This window comes from Schistosoma haematobium, chromosome 2, assembly GCF_000699445.3.
Source record: "Schistosoma haematobium chromosome 2, whole genome shotgun sequence".
Taxonomy (NCBI): domain Eukaryota; kingdom Metazoa; phylum Platyhelminthes; class Trematoda; order Strigeidida; family Schistosomatidae; genus Schistosoma; species Schistosoma haematobium.
Window position 1 is genome coordinate 26,667,176 of NC_067197.1, and position 19,224 is coordinate 26,686,399.

General features: G+C 33.9%; 2 protein-coding genes across 2 annotated transcripts in view; one reads left to right on the plus strand and one right to left on the minus strand.

Moving 5' to 3' along the window:
• Positions 1–3,270, plus strand: part of SRSF2 (Serine arginine-rich splicing factor 2) — an 18,555-nt gene extending 15,285 nt beyond the window's left edge. Inside the window, exon 6 of the mRNA XM_051214756.1 lies at positions 2,504–3,270. The gene's annotated coding sequence lies outside the window, so the exon portion shown is untranslated. The remainder of the gene's footprint in view (positions 1–2,503) is intronic.
• MS3_00006596 (uncharacterized protein) overlaps positions 1–12,998 on the minus strand; it is a 19,958-nt gene extending 6,960 nt beyond the window's left edge. The window contains exon 1 of the mRNA XM_051214757.1: positions 217–12,998. Within this exon, the coding sequence (XP_051067944.1) occupies positions 2,906–5,275 (2,370 nt within the window). The 5' untranslated portion in view covers positions 5,276–12,998 and the 3' untranslated portion in view covers positions 217–2,905. The remainder of the gene's footprint in view (positions 1–216) is intronic.
• Between the last annotated feature and the right edge of the window lie 6,226 nt (positions 12,999–19,224).

Genomic DNA, 19,224 nt, shown 5'->3' on the forward strand with positions numbered 1-19,224 from the left:
TAACCGTATTATGAAGTGTCCGAAGAATTTGCGCCTTCGGTAAGGCATTTCACGTCTGCCTTCTATTGTGCGTTGGGTATGTAACGTATTGTATTGTATCGTATTAGTCGTCGTGATTCCAATGCAATGTTTTGACAATGCGCTGGACATGGTTGTTTCAGTGTTGTAAGTATATATCAACCGATAAGTTGCGGGCTCTAACCCCACCTCACCTACCTCGGTTTGGGGAATTCGGTTAGTATCATTAGCTTTCACATAAACAGTGCGACTCAAAGTCGAGTTTATAAGCCTGTGCTTAATAAATGGTTTACACTACATACTTCATATGCTTAGTTTAAGGAGGTCTTCGTGTGTCTGATGGCTTATCCAGCAGCCTGATAGTATGCTTTATGTATTTAAATGTTGATGCTCATTAGTTTCTTAGTCTAAATTTAACGGAATTTTATGCGAACTGGCTTGAGCATCGATAAAGATGGTGGGATATATCTATTTTGGAAGTGTGTAAATGCTTTAATCCATCGAATAAAGATCAGACTGGAGTTTGTCTACGAGGACAGTTTGTTGTATGTCACCAACAAAGAACAGGTGCTTAGCACAGTGTTTCTTGACTGATGTGTCGGTTTCATGTTCGGGTGTTGACTGTGAGGTGATCTCTTCAGGATAAATTGTCAAATGGGTTTCCAGCACTGAACGTAACGAAGTATCATAGATATATAGAGATTGCATGTATAAATGTCGTGACAAGTCAGTGATCACAATGGTGGATTGGGTAGGGTCTATTGTGTTGGGATAAATTGGTTGTTTCGACGATGCACATCGGTATTAGGTGTCGATTGGAAAGATAGATGGTGTCTAGAAGGTTTACTTTTGTTCATCTTTTATTTGTCGTTAATGTTTCTATTACGCAGTTGCAGCACCAGTCGCCTAAGTATGAAATAGTAGACTGCGCAAAATTGTTTCTCGGCTACTAGGGTTTCCATTGTTTGTGTTCTATGTGATATCTTTGGTTTGGTAAGTGTAAGCTTGACTCACGTATCCGGATTGTGTAGTCGTGTACTGGTTGCGAACAGTTTTGTTAGATTTAGAAATGTGGTTGGAGTTTACCTCGGTTACTATATTCGTGCACGTTAGATTGAAGGTGTGATTTCTTTAACTTTATTTGTTATTTTTTTTGTCATGGATTATGGCTGTTGTTTTGTTTTTGTGATGCGTCTTTGTATCCGAAAATTTGCTAGTTTTTGCGGAAATGTGTTGGCATGATTGTTGTTGACAAGCGCCTGTTGATATTTTTTTGCTCACGTTTTAGAACGTATTATGAAAAATCTCAGAACTCATCTTCATATGAGTTACTGGTTTTTGGAATATTGAACACTCAAGTATTGTTGGTTACTATTTCGAAAATGGTTACTATTGCTCTTTTGTTTTATTGATACCTGAATCTTGATTACTTCTTTCCGTTTAATATCTGCTATTTGAATTATCCTCCGGAAGGCCATTTTACCTAATATTCAATTTGCTGTGTTTCTCTCCTGCGTTACTTTTTTTGTATCGCACAAGGATTCAGGGTTTTTATGATGAATTCTTATTTGAACAAAGGATTGTTTCTGTAGGTTAGTAATCACTTGACCCATGAATGTATAACCAAACTATTTGTTAATATGAAATGCCGCACAGCCAGTCTTATAGTGCCAAAATATAACCCATGGATGTTATTTAGTTTAAAACTATCGAAGCTTTCAGTGGTAGAAGCAATATTTTTAAGTTTTAACGTGGAAGTGTAAGTGACATTGAAGAATTATTTAGGAAATGGCAACATTATTGACAAACACTCAATTTTTATTTACAGTTAAAAATCTACATATCAGTCATCTGCTTCTTGTGTGTTTAGATAAAATATGTGAAAGCATATTTTCATTTAGCGTTTAAAATGGTTTGTACGATCGTATTTTTATAAGCTATCAAGTTATATATAGAAACGAAATTTATCCTCGAATAGCTGTTCTTGATGCAAAATACAAGCTTGGTGCATTGATCATAGCAATATTTCTGATGATTGGATGACCTCTTTATATAGCTCTAATGTATATATGAAGTCACTCAATCAAGATAATAGAATGGAAGCATCTCTAATGATTAAGTATTAAATAAAGTAAATAATGTTTAGATCTGCACTGTATAGCGTAGTTAGTCTTTATTTCAAGGTTAAACTCCACAAAATCTGCCTTTTAACAAATGGAAAATTCTTTTATTGCAATAAGTTTTATTTGAATCTTGTAACCTAATGAATAATTCAGGTACTATTAAAATCTATGTATATACTTTACAGCATTATGAATAGTTTAGAAAATGTAATAAGGCTCTACCTAATAGTGTACTACAAAAAAGTTGCCCTCGTACAGCAAGTTTATAAAGTAAGATCAGACTACGGGCAACATAAAAATATATATATATTTTTTTTTGGAAAAATATTTTTCAATAAATTCTTTTTTCTTTTTGTAAGTAGGAATGACCTTATAGCTTGTTCAATAAAAATAATTTTACTGTACATTAATTTTATATACTGCAACACGTATATTGTACCATAAATATCATTGACATTGAAATGTTTATGTATATAAATATTTATATCTATTATAAAATACGCCGATGTATCAGGAAGAAATCTACTCATACGATGATGATGACCATGGTAAAACTATAAATGAAGAAACAACATTGAAACGATAGCAAGTATTTATATCTCAGAATAATGTTAGATATATACTATGTTGTTTATTTATGTGCTAATATGTTTCAACGATACATAGATCCTAGTCTTCTTATACTAGATATAACATTAAGAACGAAAATATTAATTCTTTTATTATAAACAAATGTTCATATGTTAATTCATAAAACATACACTTTATAGAAATGAATTAGGCTCTGGTTCATCTTGTGCATTACTTTCATCAACTGAAATCACATCAAAATCACTCTCTCTATATATAAGTGGACAGTAAACATGTGAAAATGTCAAACCAACACCATGTGAATCAGAATCAATTATTGAATGAGTACAAGTTTTTGAATTTGTTATCGCACTATTACTGTTCTTACTAGTACTACTATTAGTACTATTACTAATATTATCATTACTTTTATTATAATAATCTTTATTATTATTATTACTATTGCGCAACATATTAAGATTTACACAATGTATAGTATTTTGTTTTGCATTATTAATCATATCTTCTTTACGCTTATCATAATTCTGAACATATTGCTCATGTTGTAAATCGTTGTTTAAATTATCTTTATTTGTTATTAATTGATTTGAATAAATTGAATGTGATTGTGATGTTGTAATTTGTTTAGTATTTTGAGAATTCTGATTATTATTATTATTATTAGTTAATTGAAATATCCAATTTTTTATCACTGAATCATGTGAATAATAAGCACGAAAAGTTTTGTAAATACATGATGGATTATTTAAATCATATTTTATTTCTGTTTGACAATTTGTTGGTTGTATAGAATTAATTGATAGGTCATTATTTTTAGTGATTAAAGAGGATTGTTGAAATTGAGTTTCTATAGGTTTATAAAGCAGATTATTATCTGTATTGACAGGATTTGATATGACTAAATAGTTTGATACGTCATTAATAGAAGGTACTGAGGAATAATTCATTTTGATATAATCAATAGTATTTTCTGATTTAATAATTGAATTGATTTTATTTATACATTGAGGGGAATGATAAATAGTTGTTGATAATAGATCTTTTTTCATTTCATTTAATTGTAGAAAATCTTTATTTTTCCATTTTGAACTAGTGCATAAATCAACTGGAGCTGAAACAGCTTCAGAAGATAAATCTGTATTATCAATTGATATTAGTCGTTTTGTAGGATTACAAAATAGCGTAGATGAACGTCTTCTTTTACACATACGATAATAAAGATTATTATGAGGTAGAGATATTGATTTATGTTGATTTGTGAATGATAATTTAGATTTTGACTGATCATAAGAATGATTTATTGATTTGTTTTGTTTTAATAAACACTTTTTCCGAAATTGTTTACTAATAGGGCATATTAATAGGAACCAAATGTTTAATTGTTGTTTGAAATGTTTATTCAATGTAAGATAAACAAAAAAATTAGTAGAGTAAGTAAATAAGCCCAACATATGCGCTATTGAACGATAAATCAAATATGGAGGACAACATCTCCATCGTTTGCATACATTACCAAAATGTCTATTAAATGCTTCAAATATAGTAATATATGCAAATGCTTGTGGTATTTGTCCGGCTATGAATAAACAAATAATAACAATTAATAAAATGGTTAATTTACGCTGTGCCGCTTGCCATTTGGCGCTTGAAGCTTTATTAACTTTTGTACTGCGCAAATTTGCTTTATGTAATTTAAAACGGCCGGTTTTCTTATTAGACAAATCTGGTAATAAGTACCTTTGACGACGTTTATTTGCTATATGTATGAAACGTAATAAACAAAAATTGACGAAGCATAGGAATAATAACGGTAAAACTTGTATTAACATAATACGTGTCCATGAGAAAATTTTATAAAAGTCTGAATTACCGAATTCTGTAAGCCCAGTGAAAACTTGTAATTGACCCTGATTGTATTGATTATCAGTTGAAGTTAAATTATTGAAGTGGTTTGATATAGTATGTAGCCACTCACTTGTTTTATTGTTTTCCATTTGTTTAATTGCTGATTTTTTTATAGGATTATTTTTCCTGACAACTTTTTGAACAAAGAATAGTGGCAAATTAAGTAGTATACTGAAAAATGTTATAAAAACTAGTGAATGTTTGAAGTTACAATTTCGGCAAGCATACAGTTGTATGCATTTATTTAAACTACAACGTCCTATTGATCTATCTAAATGTGAATGGTGTAATTTATGTAAGATACATAAAGACTTTGGTGTTGGAGTATTGGTCAAACTGTTTCTGATATGTTGTTTTAATACTGATAAATTACAACAGTTCGAGAGCTTTTCATACCATTTGAAATTACCCACCGTTGTTTGTTGTTCACGATGCTGCTGCTGTTCCACTACATTTTCTACTGTTTCAATTGAATCCTTTTTTGGCAATTTTTTATCTTCATTAAAAGTTTCTTGATATTCTGTGGTATAAGTTGAATGGTTTGTGTTATACAATATTTCACTTTTTTGTTTTGAAGGTAATGTGTTAGGTGATTGCATCCTGAGTTTATTTTGATATGCTGAACCTATTTGGCTCATAGTTAAGTAACGTTCTACAGATAGAACTAGAGTAAACCATACACTTGCTGTCTCTGAAATATTTCCGATTGGAAAGAGAATATATGCATTATAGTAGAGTAGATAAATACGAAATCTTCTGAACTCTGGATGCTGACAATAAACGAAGTATTTGCCGCACCTACAAGCAGATACAGTGAAAAAGAGAAAAACGGAAGGCTTTTATGTGTTTTAAATCAATTAGTCCTATCATAATTGTCTGCTGAAATGTGCTTGTTAATTAATAAATTGTAGCCTAAGTTATGCAGTTTTTTGTGTGACGAACTGATGTCTCATTTCAGCTGGTTATTTGGTATATACAGATGAATCCAAAATTTATAATCTAACCTTTTCAAATGAGTAAGATTACTGGTTCACTTATCATACACAGAATCTTGTTTGGCGAAATCTCTTCAATTTCACTAATATTATGTTAAATCACCCGTAGTCTATCGATTTGAAAAGCTTGATTGGTTTCTGCATTTATAAATTGCTATTTTGATGCTTGTCTAGATAAGTGAAAATTGTTTCAGAATTATTGCTTAGCAGAAAACACTAGGAAGGAATAATTGTACATTGCTTCTTAGTTTCCATTAGTTGTCTAAGGTTACTCTGTGACTTAAACTATAAAGTTCAACGATCTCCCCAAACCCCTTTATATTAATAGTGATTGTATCCTCAAATAATGATTAATTATGAGAATTCCTTGGTAAATAGAGCTCGGCTATGTTAGATGTGAGGCTGTTACCAACCCACCGATATTGGCAGATGGCTGACCAAATCTGAAAACTCAGTTAATACAGTGATCTTGAGTGCTGTTAGAGGTCTGAGGGCGGTCACCACTTCCCGGTTGCCCACACCGTTGAAGGGATCTTCTAGAGGCACTTGGAAAAGAAATTGGGTTAGGGGTGGTCTTAATGACCTGAGAGCGTGACAACAGTGCCCAAGAGACAACTGCTTGAAGTCGCTCACACATGACCTTTTTGTGAGTAGTTTTCGTGTTAGCTCCGTACTTTTAAACTATCTGGTATTGACTCAGTGGTTTGGTGGTTAAGCATAGATCTGAAGGGTCATGGGCATGCTCTGCTATAAGATATACAAAAGATTAAGTCAGATAATTAATAAATAAAATTCATCCAACTATGCAACAATTCCTCGTCTGAAAAGTTATCAATATTAAATAAGTAAACTCAACCTGGAACCATCCTAAGACTACAGACAGCCTCAAGCCCGGATATAGGAGAAGTGTGTAGGGCATAAGGTCAGCAACTTCATCCGGTAAGTAAATAGCCTTACTAAAAAAGCTTGCTAATCAGGTCAACAAAGTCGTGGATCATAGAATAAAAGTTAAAATGCTGTTGGGACATTAATATAAAAATGAATAACTTATTGTTTTTCGAAGTTTTAGTGTCTAAAATAATATTTATTTTCTATTTGAGAAAATGAAATTTGAAAATATCGTTTACTACGAGACCATTTCACATTTGAAACAGTCGCAAAACTAATTTAGGTAGGTATCTGTGATCGATTTCATTAAGCAATAATAATAAGTAGTGTGCCTCGGGATAGACTGTAAAAATTAATATAAACAAACATAACCTTAATCTTCCAAGTCACTGGCACGATAAATTTCGTTCGATAGAATAAAATAATATTGTAAATTATGTGAAATTAAGAAATTCAATACCATATGACTGGACAGCCTAAGGTTTTATTTCGCATAACTTTTCCAGTGATGGAATAAGTGAAGATGAAATGAACAACAGTTGTTAGTTTGTGATAACAACGCATTTATTTATTTGAACATATAAATATTGGTACAAGGGGGCACCAGTTACATATGCGCCACAGAATAATAATGAGAAGAGATAAAATTTGTAAGGTGCGTGTAAAGAGAACAATAACGACGACAAATTAGTGTATGGTAGTGGAATAATAATGGGGGAAACAGGAAGAATCCTTTCAGTTAAAGAAGGTACGGTCACTTTTTATGAAGAAAGTAAAAGAAGGTTACAGCAGACCGCCTCTGACTTGTCTTCCGAATCATGTTTGATAATGTCTCTAGCCATTGTGTTGTGCCATCTATAGGACCCTAACCAGAAAGTCATGAAGGACCAATAGAAGCCAGTCCTGTACAGCTTTCTTTCATACCCCGACACCATGTCATACACTGAACACTTCTCCGCTTTTTCCAACCAGTCACAGGGTCGGCAAATAATGCACGACGAGGAATTCTCTGGGACCACATTCGTAGAACACATCTAAGCCACCGAAGTCGATGTTTCAAGATAGTGACACCAATTGGATTATCGTCTCTGCATCCGAACACACGATGCCGAACCTCTGCATTACTAACATGGTGTTGGCATCGGATGTCAGCAATCCTTCGGAGACAGCGATGATCAAACAGAGAGTCGTCTAACGTCCTCAACTCGGAGGGGCCAGGTTTCACAAACAGAGCAAAACTGCTCTCACCGACGCGTTGTAGATCCCACCTTTTACAGCCAGACTAACATCACGAAGTCGCCAAAGGTGGCCCAGATTGGCATAAGCCTCTCTGGCTTTCACTATTCGTGCATTGATTTCATCACTCACACCCCCACCAGCACTTATGCAGCCACCTAGATACACGAACTTCTCGACTACTTCTATCTGCTCACTATCCAGGGTGAGTGCAGGGTCCTGCCAGTCTTGTGAAATTACTTTGCACTTCTTCGCTTTTGACCACACTCACGGCCACCTGGAGTACACCAACGGGCTCCAATGAGTTGTAGGGAGCCTGAAGAAACCCGGACGTTTCGCGGAGCTGCAAGCGACTTTAATCGCCATTTTCATGGCGTCATGCAATTGCAACCAATGCTCATCTGTATTTTTCGGTGGGACGGTAGCTAGCCTAGAACTTAGCTCGGTTTGATACTTTGTTGCAACAGAAGCTGCAATCAGTTTACTGACATCAATGAGTTTAGGACGATGAATTCGTTGGCCACCGAAAAGTAGGGTAAGATTGGCGCAGAGCAGGGCATGCTCAGAGTCCAGATAGGTACTCCAAAAGAAGTGGCAGTCTTGTACACAGCCACGCCAGCGGTAGCTGATCGCGATGTGATCAATCTGAGTCCAGGCTTGAGATGCAGATGGAGGACGCCAGGTGGCACATCAGTGATGACTGTGCCGGAAGTTAGTGCTAGTCAGAAACAGGTTGTGGTCTGTGCACAGTTGCAGTAGACGGTCCTCGTTATCTGTCGTGCGACCAACAAGTCCCCATCGGCCACCTAAACGACTCTCTTTTGTGCTTAGACGCCCTACCTGAGCATTCAAGTCTCCGGCTAGTACTACAATATCTGTCGAACGCACTTTCTGGAGAAAAACAGTTAAGTGGTGGTAAAATTCATCCGGGCTGCAATCTGTCGGAGCATAGGCGGAGATGACGAAAAGACATCGTTTCTCACGCCGATTTCTTCTCACTTTGATGGAACTTTTTAATCTAACAGCACATAACGGACTGTTAATGGGGATCCAGTCGATTAGAGCTGCTTCAGCTCTAGTGCTTAGTGCGACACCAACGCCAGCAAGACTAGACGAAGATGCCACAGGGTCCCCGGATAAGCGCACGTAAAACAAGCTTTTCGAAGCGACAGATGGAGAGCGAATTTGTAGTACTTCACTAGAGTCTTGAATACGGGTCTCGGATAGACAACAAACGTCGATATGAAGACTTTCTAAAGACATAGCCAGCTCTATCTGTTGTCCGATCTGCATTAGTGTGTAAACGTTGAAGGCAGCCAGTTTGAAAGGTCCACGTGATTTCAGAAAAACTGCTTCAGTATTCTTATTCGGTGGAAGCATTCAACTTTCGACCAGGCAGTGACTCGAGATCGTCTTGATAGAACCGAGTTTCCACCATGGGTTAGCTGCTGTGTAATTTGAAAAATGAGGATATATGAAGTGACAATAAAAAGTGATAAGTGATGTTGTACATGAAAAAGTAGTAGTAATAATAATAAAGAAGAATGTTATCAAGAGAAAGTGAAATGTCTGAGTTCTGATCAGAGCAGGCATAGTATTTTGCGAAATATTTGTCACCACATCAAATTTGTGTGAGTGCTGTGATAGTGCCCGGGTGCCAAAGCCGAAGCAGGTGGTTTTCTTAGGGGGCTACACCCTGAAGGTTTAATCCAGGAGGCAGTGGAGCGACGTAAGGAGATGCAATCCAATCGTAGCCGGTGACCAGCAATTGGTTCATACATCATTTGTTTCCTTGGGATCCTGGAGCCCATGTACACCATTGGTTTGGAACCAGGGTTTTCCAACTTCCCTAGGTGGACACTATGTCCACCAACCCGGTCAAAGAGCCGAACATTCGCTTTTCTTCCTCTCAGTTTCGTAAACAACACCCATGGTGCGAGGAGGCAGTGAGTAGGACTTCCCTGGCAGTGATTGTATGCACGTGGCTATGTGAGAGCATTTAGAGAGGGAAAGCGGACTTCCCCCACCCTCGGTCCTACCAGGGCATTTGGGGGCACAACGCATAATTTGATACAGTGCATTAATTCAAGACCAGACATATTAATAAGTGTTGTTTTTGTTCGTATAGATCAAAATTTTATCTGCCGGTATGTATGTGACACAAGGAATTAAAACCATGTTAGTCCAGAGGAGATCTACGATGACTGAAATGTTAGACACCATTTTCTAATAAATGTTTCATATTAATAAGGTTCTTTAATAACATAATCAAATAAATTCAAAATATTTCAGTGACACCTCCAAAATATCATGTCTTTAAACATATATATTTCTGTACTAGTAAAATAGGACGCAAGAACTTGACCTAAATTTACTTTATACGATAAACTATTAGAATTTGCAATATAGGGATTTGCGGAGGTTGCAGTATTTTCACAGTTGAAATCGCGAATCGATCAAAGCTAAACCAGCATTGAAAACCCGGAAGCACTAGATGGTCATTTCGTCCTAGTATGGGACTTAGCAATGCGCATCCGCAATCACGCACGTGGGACCATAACCCAGACTGAAGGTTCTGGGTTCAAATTCCATCAAGAAAAGCAAGCGGTAGTAGATCTGTTACGCATTTATGCTTTCTTATCACAACATGTTCAATTATCATATCTTTTTATCTTACACATTTCCGACTGAACTTCTTAAAATTGTGTAATTAGTCTTCCACCAGTGACTGAGTACAAATCTATCAATGTGATGACTATTCCAAGTCTATTTACCCACGTTTGACCTTCTATTTCCAACGCTTAACTATTGATAAGACTTTTGTTATCGTATTTTATTATTCTTACTACTATCAGTACACCTGTCTTCCTACTACCAACATGTATTTTACCTATTATGTGTGGTGACTTATTCTATTTCATTGAGATTATTGACCCATATTGCCTTGATTGGTTTAACATTTTCGTATAAATATTCATGTATATGAAAGTAAAGCCTGATGACGATCTAATTGAAAACAATTGTTAGCTTACATGTGTTGTTCTAACATATCTATGTGTTTGGTTGAGGGAATTCAATAGTGCTTTCAAACCTAATTATACGCTAGTTGAGGTTGACAAACCAAGTATTTGTTGATTGTTAAGTTAACTAGTGCTTCTAGATTAAAATAAACATTGTACTACGGAATATTAGTCAATGAATAAAAACTCCATTGATGATATATTTGGCTATGAAACTGGGTAAAGTAATAATGAATCTCAAAGAAGATAATCAGTTCTTTCAAGTCTTCAAATGTGCTTTTTTAATACCATCAAGGTGCATAGGTTCATAATTCCTTATTGATTATCTCGACTCTAACATAAAATAATTCCACAATATTAATGAATCATTAAGTCTTATGTTTATATAACATATTCGATAGATAGAATTCATCTAGCAATATAATCTATACGACATAACACTTGTCATAACTCACTGATGGACTACTGAAAATTTATTCACAATCACTAGTAGGATTTCATGATATATCCATCAGATCACGCAAAAAGAATTATTTGTTCATCATAAATTATACTAAGTCCATGTAGGTCAGTTCATTAGGGTGTCATATCAAATAAGTCAATATACAGAATTACTTATTTAGTATTCTATGATTTGCAGTTTAATTTCAAAAGATTTTTGTGTATATAAACATCACTTTTTGATAAATCTATCATTTACTTGAAATATACATTGCCATGTAATCAATATACCAATTAGTATAAAGTCACTGTTTGAAAGCTAAATAAATCTTGTGTTCTAGTTTCGAGAGTAATATCATTTGTGAATTCTACATTAATCAATGTACATAATCCATAGATTGAAAAACAATTAAATTCTTGATATTTTGTAATGCATATTATGACAATTTTATTACCAGGAAAGTTATAGCACTTTACAACCTTATGTTACATCTATGATTGATCACATGTTACATGCTATCAAGAATACAATGAAAGATCAGACAATTATTTACAATTAGAAGGGGGTTTGTGGAGATTGTAGTAATTTTCAATAGTTGAGATCATGAGTAAATTGAAGCTAGACCACCTAATACTTATCCATTACATTTCCGTTTGAGTGATACTTACTATTAACACATTTATTGAAATCGGTCAACAGTTTAGGTATGATCTATAAAAAAAATAATATAAATGATTTATTCTTATTGGTTCAACCAGTGCTTCCAGGTTTTCCATGATGTTCTGGCATCAATTGACTCATGATCTCAACTATCGAAATTATTTACAAGTAAGCAAACATGAAAGTTTAGTTAGATTGTTCTACCGAACTTAAGCGAATTTTAAATTAACCTGAGATATTAAAAGTAATTTTTATTTATTTATAAACAAGTGTTATGAGAGAATGATTTGTGACAGAAAACTAAAAAAAAGTTGGGAAATATAAACAACTTTCATTTCAGAAGGGGTTTTGTGGAGATTTTAGTAATTTCAATAGTTGGAATCATGAGTCAACTGAAGCTAGACAACCATGGAAAACCTGGAAGCACTGAACGGTTGTTTCGTCCTAGTGTAAGACTCTTCGGTTGTGCGCGTACACGATCCCGCCCCCCGCGAGATTCGGACCCAGGATCTATCAGTCTCGTGCGGGAGCGCTTAAATATTAGACCACTGAGCCGGTGTACAAAGGTGTTAATGTCTAACTTCAGGTTATCCACGAAACAGTCATCTAGTGCTTCCAGTTTTCCCATGGTGGTCTAGTTTAAAATGACTCATGATTTCAACTATTGAACTTTCATTTACTTAATGAATTATTTAAAATAGGTTTTTATATGTTAAAACCAAAAAGATTTGTTGGAGAAATTCATCTATATGATAAAAGATTATTTTCCAAATAGAACGATTATATCGACGCAATTAGTTTTTTAACTGTCCTCACATACTCTCTACGTTATTAATATGAACTTTACTATAGAGACCTTTGAAATACTCTTGGTGGATGACAACTTCATATTAATATTGAAATATCACAAGATAACTTTAGGGTACAGTTGAATAGTGAACGTGCATTTTGTCTATAGTAATAAAGGTAAACACTTTCTAGTCTTTAACTTTTTGTGAAAAAATATTTTTTAAAGATTTCTATTTTAAATCGTAAAAACCCATTATAATTTGTTAAAAGCTATTCACCTACTAATTATTTTAATATCTTCTATCACATTTCTGTTTTAGTGATATTTATTATTAAAACATTTATTGAAATCGGTCAACAGTTTAGGTATGATCTATAAAAAGAAAATAATATAAATGATTTATTCTTATTGGTTCAATTATAACCTTAAATATACTTGTATAAAATATGATATTGTTATTATTTATGATTATTCATGGGTAACTTGTTTTAAAACAATAGCCAAACGATTTAAATGTGATTGACTTAAGGTATTTACTTTTGTTTTTTAAAATTTATTTTGAACTGTATAAATATCTATTTTAAATGTATAGAATTTAAGTAGTAAAAGTAAATAGGTAGTCAAGTAATACTTTTCAATTATAACGGAAATAATGAAAAATTTACATTTTTCGAATTTCACAGATTGAAATCATTAGTCAATTGAAGCTAGACCACCATGGAAAACCTGGAAGCACTGGACGGCCGTTTCGTCCTGGTATGGGACTCCTCAGCAGTGCACATCTACGATCCTGGAGTTCTAGTGAGAAGCCGTTACCAGTGGAGTTCAACCAGGTCTGTTGTGAGATATCAGCTCACTGAAGACAATGGTGTACGGTGGCACAACTTCGTGGATTGGTTGAAGTCAGACATTAACGCCATCGGATGCTGGCTCAGTGGTCTAGTTGGTTAAGCGCCTGGCACGAGACTGATAGGTCCCGGGTTCGAATCTCGCGGGATGCGGGATCGTGGATGCGCACTGATGATGAGTCCCATACTAGAACGTAACGACCGTCCAGTGCTTCCAGGTTTACCATGGTGGTCTAGCTTCAATTGACTAATGATTCCAATCTGTGAAATTTCTAAAATCTCCGCAAACCCCTTCTGATTTTTCAAATTGCAAAATGAATTTTATTTAATAATAAATATATTTTATTAATTTTAGAAATGACTGGCATTAAGTTACGAAATGTCGGAGATACAATTTTTCTAATGGGATATAACAAGAAATATATATATATTCAGAGAGTGGTTTTGTGGAGATTGTAGTAATTTAATAATTGAATTCATGATTCAGTTGAAGCTAGATCATCATGGAAAACCTGGAAGCACTGAACGGTGGTGTCATCCTAGTATGGGACTTCTCAGTAATGCGTATCTACGATCCCGCTCCATGAGATTCGAACCCAGGATTTATCAGTCGCACGTGCGAACTCTTAACCTTTAGACCACTGAGCCAGCATCCAACGGTGTAAACTTCAAATCAATCCACGAAATTGCACTACCTTCCACCATTATCTTAAGTAAGTCACTATCTCACCATACTAGGATGAGGTGGTTGCCCAATGCTTCCTAGTTTTCCATGGTGGTCTAGCATCAATTAATTCGTGAATCCAATTATATATTTTCATTATTAACTTTCTATTCAATGATCAATTTATTTGAAACTATCAAGTCCAACCTTGTCATTGATTGATACTTATAGTTTTATTTAAGTTGAAAATTCAATATAAATCTAATGGAACGTCATTTTTCTTTATCCACATATAGTATATATTTATATATGTTTATATTTATATTTAAAGAATAGATTGAATTTTATCACCCAGTTTTCTCCAATAGAAGTTTATTAAAATTAGAAATCTTATTTCATTATGGTAAATGTAAACAGATCACATTTGAATGTGATTGTATTTTTTTGTAACTAGAAAATTTATTAACCTACTTATATTCAATTTTATTATTGCTGTTGATGACAATAATTTTTATGTTGATAAAGGTAGATTATATCAAGGAGCAGAACTTTAAAACAACATTTCATTGTTTTTGAGACTCGTCAAATGTATATCGATAGAATTTGATCAATTACAATACTTCATCATATCAACAGTTCAAAAATTATTAATTTTAATAAATAAGGTGTTGACAGTAATTTACTCCTCGCAGAGAATAATAGTTTCATTTTAGACATTATATATATACTTACTTATTGATTACTGTTCTATCTTATAAGAATACCTGTTTAATTAAAGAGACATAATTTCCTCATTTTTACAGATTTTAGTTGTTTGTTTGCAGTTAGCAGTGAATTAACTCACATAAAAGTTCTTTAGTTCTGGGTCTTATAAGAAGTCAAGAGAGGGTACACCATCTTTGGGGCCATATTCAAAATTCCATTTTTGATACAGAATACTTTTTTATACGATTTCTTTTATTGAGTAAATTTCTTTACTGGAACGTTTTACATGGTATATCTGGAAATATCATTAAGATATTTAATCAGTATACATGTAGTAACTATCGATTCAACAATGGAAATGCACTTAGAAAATCTGAATGTTTTCTACAGATTTTGCGAACCTGAAAAGTTAACTGGACAACTTAAATCGAGAACCAACATATTTTGCAATGTATTATGATTTGATGTTTTTAATTGTGAAGCTTCAAATTCAATGATAACGAAATTCAGAACAACAGACAGAGCTTAGCAGTCAAGAAATTCAGTTCAGATAACACACGACTACGTAGATACAAAAACTCAGCCTGGAGCCCCTCTGGGGCTACTGCCAGTCCCAAGCCCAGAGAAGAGTTGGGTATGGGCTTAGCGACTCCATCCCGCAGAACACCAACTGGTTAAAAAACTCTAACCAGAAAAAATTATCCAAACTTAAATACAAAATTTTGAAATCAGAAGAATTTTCAATATATACATATATATATAAGTGCAGAATAATATTTATAAATTTGTAGTCTTTAATACATAGACACTAGTACTTTACATTTCTGAAGCAATCGCTATCAAACATAGACATAGAATCATAGGATATTTTTAGAATGCAGATAAATATCTTGGTACAATTCGTTTGATATGGGAGACATTTTGGTATCAGATAGTATAAAACAGTATACAGTATCTCCGTGTTCCGATGTTTTTTTGATTATTTTATAATATTTATCAACTAGGTGAATTTTCAGGCTCAGGATAGTAACATGTAGCCCAATGTTTGTAATATATACAAGCAAATCAAGGTCAGAACTTCACGTATATTGAGTAAGATTATATTATTCTTCTGCTAAAAGACTAACTAATGTTTAATTTCATTCAGATATTATCTAAGAATAAAGTATTCATGTACTTTTTTACACTAATAGATATTCTGTTTCATATTTGATCTCCTTCATTGTCGGAAAGAGATATTACTTCAAAGATATTAGTTCATGATGCCTAGAGGTTCTACCAATAACTTACCACAATTATTATTCTTAATTTTCTTCATATTATTTATATTACTATCAACAACCATAATCGAGTCTAAAAACTAATCGGAACAATAAATTCTGATACATTGTGACGTTAATCTTATTTTTTAATGTCTGTCTATATCGTTTTACCTACCAAGTAAAATATATTAAATATCTCGTACGGACATGATGAAAAATATGATTAACTTCCAAGTTTGAGACAGTGTTCAAATATTGTTACATGATACAAATTTTAAGAGAATCTTATCAAGGAAGTATAAAACTGAAAGTAAAATAAGACAGCAGTTTTGTTCATCTAGCTTTTGTTCATCCGAGCTTTAGTATCTCAACGTAGTCTGATTTCAGCTAGAGCATCGCTGAAAACCAAAAATCAGTCGGCAAGCTTTTCATCTTAGTCTGAGATTTCTCAACAATGTGCATTCATCAAAGGTCAAACCCAAGGTCTTCAGATTCCAAAGTTAGAGTGTTACATTTATCAGACCGATGACTATTAGGATTCTTAAATAACACAATCTGTCGGATCGCCAAAAATTTTTTATATTCCAATATCAAACAAATCATTTAGACGAAGACTGAAAGTGTTATTGCCATATCCTAACGAAACATAAATGTATGGTAACTGCTAGGAATTATTTATGAACTATTACTACAAATATACTATTAATCTATAACAATCTACCCAATGCTCAATTTATTCGAAATTATCATATTACTACAAATATTCTTATTGGATAACTGTTAAGTAACTGTATTATATGTATATTCATACTCCTTTTATTATAAGCTTCCTTTTGATCTATCGACTATTATTACATGATCTATTATTCTTAAGTTATTCTCAATTAATTAGTTACAGTATCTCACACTCACAGCCACTTTTGGATTGATCTTGTATAATTATTGTTTATAAACTAAGTATGTCTGAAATATACTATTCATACAGCGGAGGCTAATATTTGTGTTGTGGACTGAACGGGCTAGATTAGATGAGGAACTACTATACAGAGGACCAAAAAGGACTCGGAGTTGACTGAAAGCTGTTCATGTTGGTCAACGCATCATTAGCTTAGCACAGGGACAAGATCATATAAATCGATGTTCTGATTGGCAGTTTTGTCACGTGATATTTGGTAGGGCCATAAGACATAACATTTATTCAATTAATTATAAGAAGTATTGTTTAAGTGAAGTTTGAAGTCAGATGTGGTTCTTGAAAATCAAGTTTCTAGACTAATTAATTAAAGTTTTAGACATTAATAGATGGTAATATTTATTCTTTTAACCATTTATCTAACTGAGCTAAATGAACATAATCTCAACTGTTTGAGTAACACATTTTAGGTGGTGTTTGATGTTTAATTTAAAAGATATAAGATTTTTGTCTGACATTTATCAATGTAAAAATATGAATCTAGTCATATTGGTTTTATATCAGAGGGGTTTTGTGGATATCATAGTAATTTCACTGGTTGAGATCATGAGTCAATTGAAGCTAGACCACCATGGAAAACCTGGAAGCACTAGACGGTTTTAGTTTTTATTAAAATATTAATTTTATTTTCTTATGATCAAACTACATCGTCGATCGTGATTAGAGATAGAGAATTTGATAAAATTACAGGTTTTGACAAGTATACTTAAAATTAATGTGCTTTTGAAATTACAGGTGTATGGAATATAGTTCATTTATTATACTTCTCTAAAATATTTAACATTTCATACAAACCAATTCTATATCATTTAGTAATAGATAATGGGTAGGAACATATTGAATAAAAATAGAACAGATGGTATAAAGGGTAAAGTATGTGTTGCATATTTTGGTGGAGTTTTGTTCTCTGAGCTGGGTGGTTTGGTCGTGGAGCTCTAATCGTTCTTCTGAACTTTAGATAGAACTGAAATGTTCGAATTTCTCCATATGTGTTTCACAGCTTGTTCTGTGCACCTCGATGTTGGTTGGTTCTTATTGACCTTAAATTTGCCACTGTTTACTTCTTTGTTTTGGTTGTGTCTCCCATTGGTTTGATTTTTGTTCCCATATTTGTGCATGATTTTCCTGATTGGTTGGTAAATTGGATTGATTTCAATGAGCTTGTTGATTGCTGATTGACCTGAGTGCCAGGCTTCTAAAAATTCTCTGGTGTTTTTGGAATTTCCTCTGTCTAAGATTTCCACATTTTTCCAATCGAATGAGTGTCCGCAGTTGTCCACGTGTATTGATATAAGTGAGGAGATATCATGGCGTTTGACTGCTAATTGATATTCGTGTAGACGAAGGTCAAGGGGGCGTCCGCTTTGTCCGATGTAGTGTTTTTCGCAGCTGGCACAATTTATTTTGTAGATGATGTCCGATTTGTTTTCCTTTGTTATATCATCCTTTGGTTTGCATAGGATTGATTGTAGTGATTTTGTTGGTTTGTGTGCCACACCTATCCCGAAGGTTTTCAGCAGTCTCGTTGCAGTTTCTGATGTTCCTTGTATGTATGATAGGGTGATCCTTTTGTTGATTTCTCTGCTTGACTTGGGTTTGGATGCTGCGTGCGGTTGGTATTTTTTGATGAAGTTGATTGGGTAGCCGTTCTTTTGAAATACGTCTTTCAGGTATTTCTCTTCATTTTTTCGTGCTGTCAGTGTGCTGCAGTGTGTCCTCGCCCTCTTGAACAAAGTGTGCACGCAGTTGATTTTGTGAGCTCTTGGGTTGTTGCTATTGTAGTTAAGGATTTGATCTGTATGGGTTGGTTTCCTATATACTTAAGTTTCCAGTGCACAAAACAATCTGTGAAACACATATGGAGAAATTCGAACACTTCACTTCTACCCGAAGTTTGTGCTGATGCTGCCGTTCAGAAGGATGATGAAAGCTTTACGACCGAATCATCCAGTTCAGGGAACAAAGCTTCACCAAAATCATCCACCTGAGCTACAAATCTTACCCACCATCTTATGTGTTGCATATATTTATTTATATAGATTTAAAGGAATTAGTTCTGATGTTGAAGTTATAAATTGTTTACTCAACCTATGGTCACCTAGTT